The sequence below is a fragment of the Nyctibius grandis genome, chromosome 26 (assembly GCF_013368605.1).
Source record: "Nyctibius grandis isolate bNycGra1 chromosome 26, bNycGra1.pri, whole genome shotgun sequence".
NCBI lineage: Eukaryota > Metazoa > Chordata > Aves > Nyctibiiformes > Nyctibiidae > Nyctibius > Nyctibius grandis.
In genome coordinates, this window is record NC_090683.1 from 4,360,347 (window position 1) to 4,378,238 (window position 17,892).

Sequence of the window (17,892 nt, forward strand, 5' to 3'; positions counted from 1 at the left end):
ACCGCGGCCCCCCGCACCGCGCAGGCTTTACTCCGCGATGCCCACGCCGGGCGCCGCCTCCCCCCCCAAAAAAAAACAGGGATGCGGGGCCTTTCCCCGCCTCCACCCCCCCAAAAAAAAAATCTCTCCCCTGAGGATGAGGAGGATGAAGGTGGGGGGGCAGCTGTCCCCGAGGGGGGGGTGTGCTCCCTGCAGGGCCCAGCCCCTCGCCGTGACGTCCCCCTCTCCCTCCCCGTCCCCACCTGTGGGGACCCCGTGGACAGGGCCGCGGAGGGGGGGGGAGGGACAAGCTCCGGCCGGACCCCGGGCAGCCCCCGGGGTACTTGGGGGGGCCCTTGGTGTCCCCCCCCGCCCAGGGCTGAGCGCCTCTGCCCCCCCTCCCTGCCTCAGGGCCCGGCCTTGGGGGGATGTTGAGCATCACCCCTCCCCGCGGGGTCAGTGGGGTGTGTGGGACCCCCCCGAGAGGTGGGGTGCTGGGGGGGGGGGGAGCCCCACAATGCTCCCAGCACCCCGCTTTGGTGCCGTGCCTCAGTTTCCCCACTGATGTGACAGGGAAATTGGGGGGGGTGGGTGGGTGTGAATACCACAGGCACCCATGTCCCCCTCCCGCAGCACCCAGATAAATCAGAGTCACCCTGAGCAGAGAGGCACCCCCCCCCCCCAGCCACGAGCCATGGGGACACGTCCCCCCCTCTCTGTGCCCCCCGGGCTGCCCCACGCCCTCCTCTGCCCCTGCGAAGGGCACCCAGCCCATAGCACCCATTTGGGGGGCAGCGGGGCACCCAGGAGGGGAGGGACCCCCAAAATCCCCAGGGCTGCTGCAGGGAGGGGAGCCCTTGGCAGCACCCAGATAACGCGGAGGGGGCCGTTATCGCAGCACCCAGCCCGCAGCTATCGCCCCTCCCGGCCCCACGCGCCGCGGTGGGTGCCACCGGGTCCCCAACGCGTGGGACAGGCCAGCAGCCCCCAGCCCGGATGGTGCCCCCAAAGAGGGCTGGGGGCAGCACCATCCCAACCCCATGGGTCCCCCCAGCAGCCGGGATGTCCCCACGGGTGTCCCCGAGCGCTGGGGTGTGCGTGTGCGTGTGCACGTGTGTGTGCAAAACTGCCCAGCTCACCCTTCCCTGCACCCCGGGATTTGGGGCTGGGGCCGGGAGCCCTTTAGGGAGGGTGCAAATGTCGAGACACACGCATGTGCACGCACACACGTGCGTATACGTGTATGCAGACATCTGCACGCGTGTACACGTGCACGCACATATGTACAGACCTGAGCATGCACACACACACGCACGATGCACACACACACCCACGCGTGCACACACATACGTGCACACAGATGCCCACTCACATGTGCACACACACATGTGCACACACATGCACACACACCCCTCGCCCTGCACCCAAGCAGCCGTTCCCATCCCACCACCCCAGGCACAGCGATCCCAGGGGACAGACGGAAGCCCGGCCACGTCCCCCCGTCCCCGCCGTCCCCCGCCGTCCCCTCTCTCCTCCTCCCCCGGGGGAACCTCCCCAGGAACCCCCTTTTTTTTTTTCTTTTTAAAAAAAACTAGAAAAATCCCAACCGTGCGCCGAGGAGGGGGACAGCCGGGGGGTTCCCGGGGCTTCCCCGCAGGGAAACCCGGAGCCTCGTAAACAAGATAGCGGGGGGCACCGGGAGCGCGGCACGGCCGGGCTGGGGCTGGCGAGCGGCTGGGGAGGCTCATGGGGCGCGGGCGGGCAGCGGGCAGGGCGCAGCCTCGACGCCGCAAGATGTTGCGCCCCGATAACCTTGTTTACGGGGGGCCCCGGGGGGGTGGGGGGGACGGGTGAGCCCGAGGAGGGGGAGATTAGGGAGGTGAGCGTGACTCAGGGCATTTGGGCGCGCTCCCCCGAGCCGCACGGCTCTTTCCCCGCGGGCAGCAGCAGGGAGAGCCCGGGCAGGGGCTGGCGACGAGGGCACGGAGCACCCCAGGGGTAGGTGTGGGGTCACGGGTGGCGGTGGCACTTCGGGGTGTCACTGGGTGCTGGGAGCAGGGGGGACGGCTGGGTCAGGCGGGGCTGGGGGTGCCCCCGGCATGGGGTGGGGTCTGTAGGGTTGTCAGTGGGGTGAGCTGGGGTGGGAGATGCTGTGGGCCAGGCGGGTACGGGCTGCGTGCTGAGCCATGGTGGCACCGGCTATGGGGGCAAGCTGAGCCACGCTGCATGGGTGCCGTGGGATGTATGGGCTCCATACTGAGCCACGCTGGGTACCTGCTGCGGGGGGAGCTGAGCCATGCTGCGTGGATGGTGTGGGATGTATGGGCTCCATACGGAGCCATGGTGGCACCTGCTGTGGCGGGGAGCTGAGCCACGCTGCGTGGATGGCGTGGGATGTATGGGCTCCATACGGAGCCATGGTGGCACCTGCTGTGGCGGGGAGCTGAGCCACGCTGTGTGGATGGCATGGGATGTACGGGCTCCATACGGAGCCATGGTGGCACCTGCTGCGGCGGGGAGCTGAGCCACGCTGTGTGGATGGTGTGGGATGTATGGGCTCCATACCGAGCCATGGTGGCACCTGCTGCGGGGGGGAGCTGAGCCACATGGCATGGGATGTATGGGCTCCATACTGAGCCATGGTGGCACCTGCTGCGAGGGGAGCTGAGGCACGCTGCGTGGGTGCCGTGGGATGTATGGGCTCCATACTGAGCACCTGCTGCGGGAGGGGGGTCCTGCACCAAGCCACGCTGTGTGGGTGGTGTGGGATGTATGGGCTCCACGCTGAGCGTGTGCGATGTCTGCTTTGGGAGGTATGGGTTCTATACTGGACATACAGCGTCGGAGGCATGAGTCCCACCCTGAGTCACGCTGGTCATGTGCTGTGGGAGGTATGGGCTCTATACTGAGCACGTTGGCTGTGTGGCGTAGGAGATACGGGCTCTATACTACGCACAAGGGGTGTGTGGTGTGGGCGGTGTGGGCTCCATACGGAGCACACGGTGCGGGAGGCGCAGGTTCTGCACCGCGCACGCGGGTGGATCCTGTAGCAGATGCTCTATATGGCACACACGGGATGCCCGGGGTTGGAGGTGCCACTCTGTATCGTACCCACGGTGTGGGACGTATGGGCTCTATATGGTCCAAGGTGTCACCGGGATGGAGTCGGCAGGTGCGGGTGACCTGGCTGCGAGGTGTCCCAGCGCCCCGCGGGTCCCCCAGCCCCTCACCCCGGCCTCGGGGCAGTGCGGGGGGCAGCGGGGCGGGGGCCGACACCGGCCGGGCGTTATCAGCGGGGCCCAGCCCGGAGCACCGGGCTGATGCAAGAGCCTCCGGCGGGGCCGGGGGGGCCCGGGGGGGCCCGGGGGGTGCCCTGGTGGGCCGGGGGCGGCGGGCGCTGCGGGGCCAGGCGGGGCAGGAAGGAGGAGGCCGGGTCCGGAGCCGGCCGTGGATCCCGTGGCCCCGCCGCGGTTCCCGTGGCCCCCGCGGGGATCCCGTGGCCCCCTGCGGGGTCTCCGTGACCCCCCCCCCGGCTCCCGCGGCCCCCGGCCCGGAGCGAGCTCCTGCATCACCTTGGTGAGATCTGGGCAGGGAGTGGGGGGGGCTGGTGCCCCCCAAAGCCCCCCACGCCCTGACCTTGCACCCCCCGCGTGGGGTCGGGGGGGTGGGGGGCAGCGGGGAGCCCCGTCCCCCCAACCTGGGGGGTCCCCACGGGGGGCTGGGGCAGGAGTGGGGGGCGATGGGGGGTCCCGGGGCAGGACCCCCCCCCCTCAGAGGATCTGGGCTGGGGAGGCAGGTGGGGGGTCATGAGGGGGTGGGGAGTGATGGGGGGATGAGGGGGGTTATGGGGGGGTGAGGGGGTGAGGGGGGGTGGGGGGGTCCCCTCCGGAGCTGCCCCCGGGGGGGGGGGCCGGAGTGCGGGGGCAGGGCGCCCCCTGGCGGTTGTCCCCCGGCACGGCCCCGGGGCAGCTGCGGGGTGGCAGCCCGCGGGGAGGGGGGACACACGGGGGTGCGGGGGGCGGGTTGCAGGCACAGGCTGCAGCTTCCCCCCTCCAGGCACCCACCCACGGCGCCGGGGGCTGCAGAGGCTTTGGGTGCTGGGTGGGGGGGGGCAAGCAGGGTCCCCCTCCGGCTGCACACCCTGGGTTGCTGCAGGGTGTTTGTGCCGTCCCGCTTCGAGAGGTTCCCGTGAGCCCAGCCGTGCCTCAGTTTCCCCTTTCTCAGTCCAGAGCTCTGCCAGGGGGCTGTGGGGGCATGCTGGGGACCCTGGGTGCTGCAGTGTGGGACCCCAGCCCCTGTGTGAGGGTCTGTATGGGACCCCAGCCCCTGCCTGTGGGTCTATATGGGACCTCAGCCCCTGCCTGTGGGTCTATATGGGACCCCAGCCCCTGCCTGTGGGTCTATATGGGACCCCAGCTCCTGTGCAAGGGTCTATATGGGACCCCAGCCCCTGTGTGAGAGTCTATATGGGACCCCAGCCCCTGTGTGTGGGTCTATATGGGACCCCAGCTCCTGCGCAAGGGTCTATATGGGACCCCAACCCCTGTGTGAGAGTCTATATGGGACCCCACCTACACGCGAGGGGTCGTGTGGGACCCAGCCCGTGCGTGGGTCGTCCGTAGGGGAGCTGCCCCCCAGGCGCAGGATGCAGCAGGACCAGCGGCATGCGTGGGCACGGGTGGGCCGGGGCAGGATGCCGCGTCCCTGGTGGGAAGCTGCTGGGGCTCTGCCATCGCCTGACGTCGGTTCCCAACCCGGCTGGCAGCAGGGCAGGGCACCGCTTCCCCGGGGACCCCCGGCCCTGGGACCTCCGGGCCCACGGGCAGTGGGTTACGCAGGCGGGGGCTGCGGGAACGGCTCCGGTGTCTAGCCCCAGCCCCACCCCAGGGGACAAACCCCATGTCCCGGGGGGCACCGAGCGCTGCCCCGGCCTCTCCTAACTGTTTTCTCTCCCTTTGCCCCCGCGCCCGCCCGGACGCCGCAGAGCACCGGGTTATGGTGCCGCCGGGCTGATTGCCGGGAGGCAGCGAGGCGGCGGCGGGGGCCAAGCCCGGGGCCATGGAGGGGCCCGGCCAGGTAGGGAGACCCGGCCCCAAGCCCTGGCTCTGCCACCGCGCCCCGACCAGCTCCCGCCCCTGGCACAGCCCCGGCGAGGCGCTGGGGGTGCCCCACTGAACCCCTTCTCTCTGTCCCGCAGGAGGCCTACGAGGAGAGGATGAGGAGGAGCCTGGACCCCGAAGGCTACGAGGACCCCGGCATAAAGGGCTCCCAGCTATCACTGGGGGACATGAGCAGTGAGTGGCTCCCTTGGGTGCCAGGGGACACTGGGCACGCGTGGGCACCAGCATGGCATGGGGGATGGCATTGCACGGGCACCGGTGTCGCATGGGCACCAGTGTCACAGAGGTGACAGTGTTGCATGGGCGATGGCACTGCATCGGTACCAGTGTTGCACGGGGACTGGCACCGTGTGGGTGCCAGCATTGCAGGGGCACCAGTGGTTCAATGTCACATGTTGCACAGGCACCAGAGTTTCATGGGTGCCAGCTATGTGTGGGTAGCAGTGTGGCACAGACGTGTTGCACGGGCATTGCATGGGTGCTGGCATTGCATGGGCACCGGTGCTGCATGGGTGCCAGCATTGCACAGACGTGTTGCGTGGGCACTAGCGTTGCACAGGCATGTTGCACGGGCGCCAGCATTGCACGGGTGCCAGCGCTGCATGGGTGCTGGCATTGCATGGGTGCCAGCGTTGCACGGACATGTTGCACGGGTGCCAGCGCTGCATGGGTGCTGGCGTTGCATGGGTGTTGGCATCGCTCGGAGCCCGGGGCGGTCACACAGGGACACGCAGCCCCTGGGATCACGTCACCCAAAGGCAGCAACACCCTTTGCCCAAGCCCCGGTGCCAGCGAGGTGCCACCTCCAGCGCGAGGGCTGTGGGTGCCCGACACGGGGCCGAGCTCAGGGACACCCGGGGTCCCTGAGGCCACGACCGAGAGCCCCCGGGGAGGGAGACGAGGGGAGTTTGGGGGGTCTGTGCGCCCCGGAGCACCCCCTTGCCCAAAGCTTGGCTGATTTGGAGCTGCTGCCCTGGGGGGGGCTGGGGCTGCGCCGGCTGCGGGCACCCAGCCCCTGGGGTCCCCGTTGGGGGTGACGCGGGTCAGGGGGTGATGCTGCCGCCTGTTCTGCGCAGGGGCCGGCGCCGGCACCGCGTCCCCCTCGCGCACGTGGAGGGCCAGAGCCGAGGCGCTGACGCCCCTGCGGTGAGTCCCCAGATAGGGGAGGGGGCCGCACGCCGCCCCGCCTGCTCGGCCGGCAGCGGCAAGGGAGGCTGGTGGCACCCATGGGTGCCCGGCGCTGACCCGCCCGTCCCGGCGGTGTGTGTTTTGCAGCCAGTATCTGCCCAGCCGCCGGGGACGTTATGATCTGGACGGGAGGAGGTGCGAGGCCGGGGCCCCCCCGGGACGGGCGAGCCGTCGTGGTGGAGGGCAGCGTGAGTGACCGTGGGGACACCGGGGGGGGACAAAGCCCAGCCCTGGCGTGTCCCCATCCCTGCTGCCCCCGCCTCGGCTTTGCCACCCCCCTGCCCTGCGCTCTGCGGGGTGACCATCACCCTGGTGTCAGGGCACGCCGCGGGGTGACCATCACCCTGGCGACAGGGCACGCTGCACGGTGACCATCACCCTGGCGACAGGGCACGCCGCAGGGTAACCATCACCCTGGCGTCAGGGCACGCCGCGGGGTGACCGCTGCTGCTTGCCCGTGATTGCCCACTGATTGAGGATAAATAAAGTCTTTGTTTGGGGTGAGGACAAGAACCACTTGGGGCTGAACGCCGGCTGGTGCCGGGCGGCTCGGCGGCGGCGGGACGAGGACAGGCTCGTGCCCACGTGCCACGGCCAACGCTGTTGGGGACATCGAGGGGGGGGACGCGCCCCGTCCCCACTCCCATGGGCACAGCGTCCTTCAGCTGGCAGAGCAGGTCCCATGGCATCACCCCACCGGGTGACCCGACCAGGGGCAGCAGGGGGACCATGGTGGTCCCCAGCGGTGGCGGAGGGGGACAGGGTGAGCCTGTCCCTGTCCCCGGGGTGGCCGTGGCTGGGCGGGAGCCGCGCTGGTGTTTACTGTCAGCAAAGGCAAAGCGCTGCGGGATTTACGGTGCACACAGGGCGGCCGCGGGGCGTGGGGCTCGGCCCCCGCTTTATAGGGCCGCAGCCTGTGGGGCTGTGGGGAGCGCAGGGGGGGCCACAGGTAGGCAGGGGACAGGGACAGGGACACCTCGAGCTCCTGGGGTCTGGCTGGCCCGGGATGTGCTGTCCCCGTCCCTGTCGCAGTCCGAGGGGCAGTGCTCGGTGCTGGGGTCAGGGCTGTGCCGGTGGCAGGGTGGTGGGGCAGCGTGTGGCCACGAGCCCTGCCCTCACCCCGGCCCCGGTGATGTCCCCAGACTGTCACCTTGCTCCAGGAGCTGTGCTGCGGGGATGCGAGGGGCCGGAGCTGGGCACTGGCAGGGCAGGGGGTGATGGAGGGACACATCCAGCAAACTCCAGCTGGGTCTGGGATGGGGCAATGGGTGGGAGACACGTCCAGCGAGTCCCCACTAGGTCTGGGGTGGGGATGATGGGGCAGGGGACACGTCCAGGCAACCCCAGTGGGGTCTGGGATGGGGGTGATGGAGCAGGGGACACGTCCAGGCAACCCCAACCGGGTCTGGGATGGGGGAAGACGCCTCCAACAGACCCCAGGGGGGTTGGGGCTGGGGCAGGGACCAGCTAACGTGGTGGTGTGGCTCTACTTGCAGCTCCGTCAGTGACTGATGTGGACCTGGAGGCGGGAGGGAGCAGGAGACCTGTGTCCCAGCGGGACACCCATGAGGTGAGTGCTGCCCTGGGGACCCTCATTCCCTCCCCATTCCCAGGGGTGGGCAGGCTGTGGCCACCCAGGGGCCAACCCCTGGGGACACCGGGGCACGGAGGGGTGCTGGCACAGGCAGCCGCAGCTCTGGGGTTCCTGGGGGGTCCCTGGTGTGGCTGGGGGGACCTTGACCCTCCCCGGCTCTGGCTGCAGGGCTACGTGGAGCTGCATGAGCTGGTCATGGACAGCAAGAAGGAGCTGTGCTGGATGGAGGCTGGCCACTGGCTCCAGCTGGAGGAGGACTTCAGGGCAGCGGGGTACTGGGGCGAGCCCCATCTCTCCTTCCTGACCTACCGCAGCCTCCTGGAGATCCGCCGGGCTCTGGCCAAAGGTGGGGACACTGGCTGGGGCCACGATGGCCGTGGGGACCCCACGCCGGCCGGCCGGTGACGGTGCCATCCCTACAGGTGCCATACTCCTCGACGTGGCGGCCACCTCGCTGGCGGCCATCGCCCACATCCTCATCGACCAGATGATCTACAAGGGGCAGATCAAGCTGCAGGACCGGGAGGACGTCCTGAGGACACTGCTGCTGCAGCACAAGTACGGCTGGGGCTGATGGCCCCGTGGCGGGGGACACCCCGGGTCTGGCCCCACGGGTCCCGCTGGAGCCTGGCACGGGGTGGCAAAGCCCCTCCGTGGTTTGGCGTTGCCTCCCAGCCCAGTTTGGGGGTCCCCACGCACCCCCCAGGGCTGGGGCTGGTTTATGGGGTTTTTGGGGGGGTCTGTGGTGCTGGCCCGTCTGACGCAGCCCCCTCGCTGCTCCAGGCACCCCAGCGAGGCCGAGTCGGTGGGGACGCTGCGGCCGGCGCAGCTGCAGCGCTCGGGCTCGGGCCGGGCAGAGACGGAGCAGCCGCTGCTGCGGGAGCAGGAGCCCCTGGAGATGCGGAGGCTGGAGGGGGTCGAGCCGGCAAGTGGGGCCGGGGGGGGCGCGGGGGGCGGTGGGGTGGGGGCGGTGGGACCAGCCAGGGTGTGGGGAGGGCGGCTGGGACACGCACACGGAGGTGTGCACACATGAGTTGGCACACACAGGTACGTGCACACACACACTCGTGCACGCTTGCACACCCATCCACACGTGCTCGCACCAGCACAAGTGCACGGGCACAAACACCCCCTGAACTCCCCCCACACCATGATCATTCACACACACGTGCACGCTTGTGTAGGCACATGCACGCATGTACCTGCACACGCGTGCACATACATGTGCACACACGCAAGCAGGGGAGGCATTGCCATGGGACAGTGCAGAGGTGGCAGGGAGGGAGCTGGGCTTGCAGGGGACAGAGGGGGACACGTCAGGGATGGAGGGGAACATGTAGGGGATGGGGGGGCCATGCAGGGGACGGCCACCAAGGACAGCCAGCTGACTCCTGCCATCCCTCTGCCCACCACAGAGCCCGAGTGGGGACACTAGCCCCCAGCTCCCCGAGAAGGTCCCCGAGGATGCCGAGGCCACGCTGGTCCTCGTGGGTGAGTGGCCAGCGGGGTGGTGGGTGCGGGTTGGGGGTGGTGGGTGGGGGCCGGGGTGCGGGGGCAGCTCCGGTGCCGCCTGCTCGCTCACTCGCTGCTTCTCTTGCACCTTTCTGGACTCTCCCGTCCTCAGCCCTCGCTGTCGCTCTCTGCACCCCGTGTCCCCACAGCCCTTGTCCCCACGCCCCATCTCTCCACTCCCCTCTGCCCCCACGTCCTCATGTCTCTGTGTCCCCTGTGCCCCTGTCCCCATGTCCCAATGTCCCTGTGCCTCCACATCCGTGTGTCCCTGTGCCTCCGTGTCCTCACGTCTTTGTGTGCCCCTGTCCCCTTCCCTTTGTCCCCCCACATCCCCATGCCTCCGTGTCACCTTGTCTCCAAATAACTCTGTCCCTGTACCCCTGTGTCCCCTTGTCTCTGTATCCCAATGTCCCCATGTCCCCATGTTTCGATGTCCCCATGCTCCTGTGTCTCCATATCCCCAAGTCCCCATGCTCTTGTGTCCCCATGTCACTGTGTCCCCATGTCCCCATGCTCCTGTGTCCCCACGTCTCCATATCCCAATGTCCCCATGTTTCCATGTCCCCACACTCCTGTCTCCACATCTCCATATCCCCACGTCCCCGTGCTCTTGTGTCCCCATGTCCCTGTAACCCCGGTCCCGTCCCGTCCTCCCCCCAGGCTGCGCAGCCTTCCTGGAGCAGCCCACGCTGGCCTTCATGCGCCTCAAGGCCGCGGTGACGCTGGACGCCGTCCTCGACGTGCCCCTGCCCATCCGCTTCCTCTTCGTGATCCTGGGCCCTGACTCCCCCCACGTCAGCTACCATGAGATTGGCCGCGCCGTCGCCACCATGATGTCCGAGAGGGTAAGGCTCGCCCGCCACCGGCACTGCCACCGCCACCACCACCACCACTGGCACTGCCATCCAGGGTGACGGCCCCTCTGAGCACCCCGAAGTCCCCAGCCCTGGGGCTGCACCCTCTAATAGGGCTCGTCCACCTGTGCCACATCCCTCTCTGTGCTCGCGTCCCCGTGTCCACAGGCCTCTGTGTCCCCTTGTCCCCAGGCCAGTGTGTCCCCTTGTCCCCACGCACCTGTGTCCTCATCCCTCTGGGTTTCCATGTCCCCACGCATCCCTGTCCCCGTGTCCGCATCTCCATATGCACCCCCGTCCCCACGTCCATATGCATCCCTGTCCCCACACTTCTGTGTCCCTGTGGCCTCGTTCTCCCATGTCCCCATGCGCCTGTGTCCCCACGTGCCCATACCCCTGAGGCAAATGTCCCCTTGTTCCCATGTGCCCAAGCCACCATGTCCCCATGTCCCCTCACTCCTGTGGCCCTATGTCCCCCATGTTCCCCTGTTCCCCCTTATCCACATGCCCCCATGGTCTCACGCTCCCTGTCCCCAAACCCCTGTGTCCCCATGCCCTCCCTGTCCCCATGTCCCCCCATCCCCACGCCCTGCCCCGTCCCCATGTCCCCACGACGCCCCACGCCCACGGGGATGCTCAGGGGCCAGGCGGGTGCCCAGCAGCACCCAAGGGTGCCGGGGATGGCTCAGCGCCTGTCCCCGGGCCACCCCGCAGGTCTTTCGCCGCGACGCCTACCTGGCCGAGGGCCGCCAGGACCTGCTGCGGGGGGTGGAGGACTTTCTGGAGGCCAGCATCGTCCTGCCGCCCACCGAGACCCCCAACGAGCGGCTCCTCCACAACCTGGTGCCGCTGCAGCACGAGCTGCTCCGCTGCCGCTACCAGCCCCCCGAGAAGGCCAAGGGCTTCCCAAAAGACCTGGGTACGGTGGGGACCACCCTGGCCCCCCGGAATCCCTCATCCCTGTGGCTGGCGGGACCCCTCCCTTGCACACAAAGTCCCCCCATGGCCACTTGCTTGTGTCCCCAGAGCTGGAGGAGCTGGCGCTGGAGGCTGACGACCCCCTGCGCAGGACGGGGCGACCCTTTGGGGGGCTGGTGCGGGACATCCGCCGCCGGTACCCCAAATACCTCAGCGACATCAAGGATGCCCTCAGCCCCCAGTGCCTGGCCGCCGTCATCTTCATCTACTTCGCAGCGCTGTCACCTGCTGTCACCTTTGGAGGCTTGCTGAGTAATGGGGGGGACAGGCTGGGGACACGGTGGGCACGGGGCTGGGGGAGCGGGGTGCCACCGCCTGCGGCACCATCCCTTGAGGATGCGCCTGGGGGGGTCATTGCACCCCCTAATCCTGGTGCTGAGGAGGTTGGGATGGGGGGACACGGCGCTGTACCCTCCCCGGGCACCCACCAGCTCTGCTCCCCGCCAGGTGAGAAGACCAAGGGCATGATGGGGGTGTCGGAGCTGCTCATCTCCACCTGCGTGCAGTGCGTCCTCTTCAGCATCTTCAGCGCCCAGCCCCTGCTCGTTGTCGGCTTCTCGGGGCCCCTCCTCGTCTTCGAGGAAGCCTTCTACACGGTGGGTGCCACCTCACAGCCCTGGGTGCCCCCCACCCACCGCTGGCGGTCCCCACAGGGGTCTTGCAGTATCCCCACCAGCCTTGGCAGAGGCACAATGTGCTGCCACGTGGGTGATGACACAGGGGTAACACTGCAGGGTGATACCACGCAGGCAGAGCCATCTGGGTGATGGCACAGGGGTGACGCCACATGAGGGATGGCACTTGTGGGATGTCACACGGGTGATGCCGCATGGGTGATGCCATGTGGGTGATGGCACATGGGCGATACCCTACAGGCAGAGCCATCTGGGTGATGGCACAGGGGTGATGGTGAGGTGCATGACACCAAAGGGCTGACACCAGGCAGGTGCTACCAGGCGGGTGAGCCCACAGCGGTCCTGCCACACCGGGGTACCACTATCCTCATCCCAGCACCCCCCAGCCCCTGGGCAGGAGGCGCAGGGCCACCGTGGGACCCCGGGGTCCAGCCCACCTGGGTGCCCATGCCGGTGGCTCCGGGGGGCTGACGGGGCTGTGTCCTCTGGCTCCCCAGTTCTGCAGTGACCATGGCATGGAGTACATCGTGGGACGGGTCTGGATCGGCTTCTGGCTGATCCTGCTGGTGCTGGTGGTGGTGGCCTGCGAGGGCAGCTTCCTGGTGCGCTTCCTCTCCCGCTACACCCAGGAGATCTTCTCCTTCCTCATCTCCCTCATCTTCATCTACGAGACCTTCTCCAAGCTCGTCACGGTGAGGGGCGCGGGGGTCCCGCGGCGGGGAAGGGGAGAGGGCTGCAGAGCGTGGTCATCCCCCGGGTCTCCACAGAGGTGATGGGAGCTGGGTGAGGGATGGGGTGAGGGATGGAGCCCATCTCCCAGCGGTTTCTCCCCTCTCCCAGGTGTTTCCCAGCTCGTGCTTCCCTCCACAAGGGGATTTGGGGGCAGGGAGGGGGAGCCCAGGCAGACATCCCACCTGGGCTGCAGCACACATGGTCCTTGCCCAGGAACAGCCCGGAGAGCCCCGATTTCTTCCCCCCATCCCCTGGCTCAGACCCTTCCCGGGTGGCCGGTAGCGATGGGACGGTGTCACCCCGTGCACTGGGTGCCCACAGGGACGTCTCTGGTGCTGGAGGGGTGACAGGCAGGACACGTGCCCCATCACATCCTGGACCCCCATCCCACCGAGGTGCCCCCATGCACCCCTCTAGGAGCTCAGCACAGCCCCAAGCACCCCGGGTGACGCACAGTCCGCGGCAGGGCCACGCTCCTCCGTCCCCGCTGTGCCACCCAGCCCCTGCTCCAGCCCCGATTGTGAAGGATCGTGGAGAAAACCGAGCCTAGAAATAACCCCCTGCTCAGCGTGTGCCCAGCTCCCAGCCTTGATGGTCACCCTGTGCCCAGCTCCCAGTCTCACCGGTCACCCTGTGCCCAGCTCCCAGCCTCGCCGGTCACCCTGTGCCCAGCTCCCAGCCTCGATGGTCACCGGGGACGGTGCCGTGGGGCTCCCAGGGTGGCAGGAGGGACGCAGGAGGATCCCCCATCCCCATGTCTCACATCCTCCCCCACTCTCTCCCCTTTCCCTCTCCAGATTTTCAAGCAACACCCGCTGCAGCGGCATTACAACGTGACGTCTGCGGTGCAGGCCGGGGTGCCCGAGCCCAACACGGCGCTGCTGTCCTTCATCCTCATGGCCGGTACCTTCTCCCTGGCCTTCTTCCTCCGCAAGTTCAAGAACAGCGCGTTCCTGCCTGGCAAGGTGAGGACGGGGAGGGCATGGTGATGTCCCCCCCCACCCCACTGGACCCTCGGTGGGGTAAAACGGGGGCTCAGCGTGTGAGGTTTCCCCAGAGGGGTTGGCTGAGACCGTGCAAACTCATGACGTGCTCCTCCAGAGGGGTTTGCTAGAGCTCGCTGCCGGTGGGGACACGGCGGGGGGGACACCCCCTCGGCTGGGTGGGGACACGGGTGGGTTTAACGTGGTCACGGTGTCCCCACAGGTCCGGCGCTTGATCGGGGACTTTGGGGTGCCCATTTCCATCTTCATCATGACGCTGGTCGACTTCTTCATCAAGGACACGTACACGCAGGTCCGGGAGCAGCGGGAGGGCAGGGCTGAGGGGGGGACGGGTGTCCCCAGCAAGGGGACGTGGAGCTGGGTGCTCGTCGCTGTGCCCCATCCCTGTCCCCTCACTCCCCAATCTCTGCTCCCATCCAGAAACTGAGTGTCCCCAGAGGGCTGGAGGTCACCAACGCGTCTGCCCGGGGCTGGTTCATCAATCCCATGGGCAAGGACAACAGCTTCCCCATCTGGATGATGTTTGCCTCTGTGGCACCTGCCCTCCTCGTCTTCATCCTCATCTTCCTCGAGACGCAGATCACCACGTGAGGACCGGGGAGGGAAGGGAGGGCTGGGGGGTGCCTGGCAGGACAGGGATGGAAGGGGACCTCCCACCACTGACTCTTCGCCCTCTGTCCCTGCAGCCTCATCGTCAGCAAGCCCGAGAGGAAGCTGGTGAAGGGCAGCGGCTTCCACCTGGACCTGCTGCTGATTGTGGCCATGGGGGGGCTGGCCGCCCTCTTTGGCATGCCCTGGCTCAGTGCCACCACCGTCCGCACCATCACCCACGCCAACGCGCTCACCGTCATGAGCAAGAGCTCCTTTCCCAGCGAGAAATCCCAGATCTTGGAGGTGAAGGAGCAGCGCATCAGCGGCTTGTTGGTGGCCGTGCTCATCGGTGAGCTGGGGACGTGCCCCCTCAACCTGGGTGGCGAGGGCTGGGTGCCCCCGACAGCTCTCCCTGACCTCTCCTTCCCCACCGCAGGCGTCTCCATCCTCATGGAGCCTATCCTGAAGTACATCCCGCTGGCCGTGCTCTTCGGCATCTTCCTCTACATGGGCGTCACCTCCCTCTTCGGCATCCAGCTCTTCGACCGCATCCTGTTCTTGCTGATGCCACCCAAGTACCACCCCAGCGAGCCCTACGTCACCCGGGTGCGTGAGCCCTGTGTCACCCGGCCGGGTGGCTGTGGGCTTGGGGGGGTGTCCTGGGCTGTGGCACCATGGGGTGCTACCTGCAATCGCTTGGGGCTCCCCAAAGAGCCTCCTCCTCCAGTGCTGACCTTCGCTGGGCTCTTTGGGCCACTGGTCCTGCCCCCCCACAGCACCCCGGGAAGGGTGCAGGGTGCTGGACTCACCACGCTGACCCCACTGGGCTCCTCGTCCCGCAGGTGAAGACTTGGCGGATGCACCTCTTCACCTTCACCCAGATCATCTTCCTCGTGCTGCTGTGGGTGGTGAAGTCCAGCCCGGCCTCGCTGGCGCTGCCCTTCGTCCTCATCCTCACCGTGCCCCTGCGGCGCTTCCTGCTGCCCAGGATCTTCCGGGACATCGAGCTCAAATGCGTACGTAGCCACCGCGGTGCTGTCCCCGTCCCTGTCCCCGTCCCTGCGTCCATCCCCATCCCTGCCTGCATCCTTGTTCCCAACCCCATCTCTCTCCCTGTCCCCATCCTCATCCCCAGCCCTGTCACCAGCCCCAGCCCTGTCCCCAGCCTCATCCCTGTCCCCATCCTCATCCCCATCCCTGTCACCAGACCCATTCCTGTCCCTGTCCCCAGCCCTGTCCCCAGCCCCAGCCCTGTCCCTGTCCCCATCTTCATCCTCATCCCTGTCCCCATCCCCATTGCTGTCCCTGTCCCCAGCCTCATCCCTGCCCCCATTCCCATCCCAGCCCCCATCCCTGTCCCCATCCCAGTCCCTATCCCTGTCCCCAGTCCTGTCCCCTTCCCATCTCCACCCTGTCCCCATCCCCATCGTCATCTCCATCCCTGTCCCCGTCCCCATCCCTATCCCTGTCCCCATCCCCATCCCCATTCCCATCCTCATCTCCATCCCTGTCCCCATCCCAGTCCCTGTCCCTGTCCTCAGTCCTGTCCCCATCCTCAACCCCTTCCCATCCCCACCCTGTCCCCATCCCCATCCTCATCTCCATCCCTCTCCCCATCCCCATTCTTGTCCCCATCTCCATCCCCGTCCCCGTCCCCACCCAACGCCCCCTCCCGTCCCTCCAGCTGGACGCGGAAGATGCGGTGGTGACCTTTGAAGAGACCGAGGGCATGGACGTGTACGATGAGGTGCAGATGCCCAGCTAAGGGCTCGCTGCCACCCGCCCCCCGGACGGCCCCATGTCCCCCCGGCCCCCACACCCACCTGCTTGGAGCTCCACTGATGCCACCCCAGGGCGCTGGGCAATGGAGAGGACTTGGGGACACGGCCCCAGAGCCCCGGTCCCCACCTGTGCAGCCTGTGAATGGAGCCTTTTTATTTGTTTTCCCATTTCTTTCCCTTTTTTTCTTTTTTTTCCCCTTTTTTTCCTTTTTTTTTTAACATTTTGGATGACGTGATCTCACCCGCACTTTGCTACCCGCTGGGGAAGAGGCTGCCCGGGCTGGGGGGGGGCCCACGGGCTGTCCCCCACCCCATGGCAGGGCGGGATAGCCCATGTCCCATGTCACCATCCCGTCCCCAAGGCCACCCCGGGGCCACCACCAGGCACTGGGAAGGAGCCGGACGAAGACGCCGGAGCCCGGAGTGGGGAGGAAGGCAGGGACGGGGTGACACAGCGGGGATGGGGACACAGCGGGACGGGGTCCCCCCCATTCCCCCCCAGCCCCACTGCCTCCCCTGGGCACTGAGCCTCCCTACCCAGCCCCTCTTCCCCTAACGAACTTCCAGCGCTAATGAACTTCCAGTGCTAACGAGCGCTCACAGCATCTCCGCGGGGTCGGGGTGTAAATAGCACAGCGAGGGGGGGGTTATATATTCACAACGAAGACAATCACGCTAAAAAACACCAAAAAAACCCCCCAAAAAATCATGCCGACGCTTCCGTAGGTAGGATTCACTCAGCACCAAACCAAAAATCCCCAAAAAGCACCTTAAAAATTAAAAAAAAATAGGAAAAAAGAAAAAAAAAAGCCGCCGCAAGGAGTGATCTGTATATTTGATGGGGGGAGGTTGTAATTTATTTCTAAAGGCTGATTGTGCTCCCGCCCGCGGCGGGGGCCGTGTGCGTGCGTGTGTGTGTATATACTAGAGAAAAAAATATATAAAATTTTACAATTTTTCTAGAAAAGTTTATTTTTAAGGATCCTGGTCAGGGCCTAAACTCTACGGACCAGTCTGGCAGCGTCGTTTCGCTCGTGAGTTAGTGTTAGTATCATCCCTCTTTAATTTTTTTAGCGTTTCAGTTAAATCCGTGTAGTTTTCCCTTGATTTTTTTCCTTGCTGCCCGCGTCTCGCCCCGTTTCTGCCGGAATTGCTCCCAAACTGGCCGAGCATCCCCTGGGACTGATCCTGCCCTGCTCAGACCCACGGGCCGGACCCAGCCCGGAGCACAGCGCACTTCATCACGCTGCGAATTTGCTCCTTTTCGCATAAATCAGGGCTGGGGGACCCCAAAATCAGCGTGGGGGACAGCGGAGGGGGGGCAGCCATGCCCGGCTGGGAGGGGGGACAGGGCAACCCCTGCCTCGTGTTTGAGTTGGTTTAGTTTTATTAATTACGTGTCTGAAATAAATAATGTTGCAAGCTTTGGGGTTGTTTTTTTTCCTTCCCTATCCACCTCTGTATCAGGCTTTAATAAAGAAATTAATAAAATCAGAAAGGAAATGAGGGTTTTCTTTCCAGTTGGGCGTTTGCTGGAGGGGGGGGTCACCTTATTTAATTATTTGCCCCCCAAAAGAGCGGCACCATCCTTTGGGGGTGTCCCCGCACCGCCCTGGGATGCTCAGTGCAGCTGTACCAAGATGCTTGTCGTGGTGTCCTGGGATGCTTGGTGCATCCCTGCATCCCTGCAGCCATCCTGGGTGAAAATCCCCTGGATTTTGGCTGTTCCCCTGTTCCCGGGATGCTCAGCACCCCCAGGGTGCTGCCCTATCGCTGCCGGGCTCATGGCCACCACTGTCCCTGCTCTGGGGGGGGACACACTGAGCCACCCACCCAGGGACGTTGTTGTAACGTGGCGCAGAGCAGACCCCATCCACCCCCCTCCAGCCCAGCCTGGCACCAAATTGACCCTGATTACCCATAA

General features: G+C 66.6%; 1 protein-coding gene across 6 annotated transcripts; it reads left to right on the forward strand.

The window, feature by feature from the left end:
* Positions 1-1,887: 1,887 nt before the first annotated feature.
* Positions 1,888-17,449, forward strand: SLC4A1 (solute carrier family 4 member 1 (Diego blood group)). Of its 6 annotated transcripts, none has more exons than XM_068418967.1 (22): positions 1,888-1,977; positions 4,964-5,055; positions 5,177-5,273; positions 6,176-6,245; positions 6,375-6,475; positions 7,784-7,857; positions 8,050-8,227; positions 8,304-8,439; positions 8,665-8,806; positions 9,297-9,372; positions 10,054-10,238; positions 10,962-11,166; positions 11,274-11,477; positions 11,673-11,821; positions 12,358-12,552; positions 13,390-13,557; positions 13,799-13,888; positions 14,017-14,183; positions 14,283-14,536; positions 14,624-14,793; positions 15,030-15,203; positions 15,872-17,449. In XM_068418967.1, exons 2-22 carry the CDS (start codon positions 5,038-5,040, stop codon positions 15,950-15,952), a joined length of 2,934 nt encoding a protein of 977 aa, XP_068275068.1. In that variant the 5' UTR covers positions 1,888-1,977; positions 4,964-5,037; the 3' UTR covers positions 15,953-17,449. The 6 variants fall into 6 exon arrangements, with proteins under 6 accessions (XP_068275068.1, XP_068275071.1, XP_068275072.1 ...); XM_068418968.1 differs by lacking the exon at positions 1,888-1,977 and adding an exon at positions 3,417-3,555; XM_068418971.1 differs by lacking the exon at positions 6,176-6,245 and having other exon boundaries at positions 1,892-1,977.
* The last annotated feature ends 443 nt before the right edge of the window (positions 17,450-17,892 follow it).

What these genes read in the sequence shown, in the direction of transcription:
- SLC4A1 (XM_068418967.1), top strand. An exon ending in GAGGCGCTGACGCCCCTGCG is followed by an intron (nt 6,246 to 6,374) that starts GTGAGTCCCCAG and finishes TGTGTTTTGCAG; the next exon opens with CCAGTATCTGCCCAGCCGCC. An exon ending in CTCGAGACGCAGATCACCAC is followed by an intron (nt 14,184 to 14,282) that starts GTGAGGACCGGG and finishes CTGTCCCTGCAG; the next exon opens with CCTCATCGTCAGCAAGCCCG.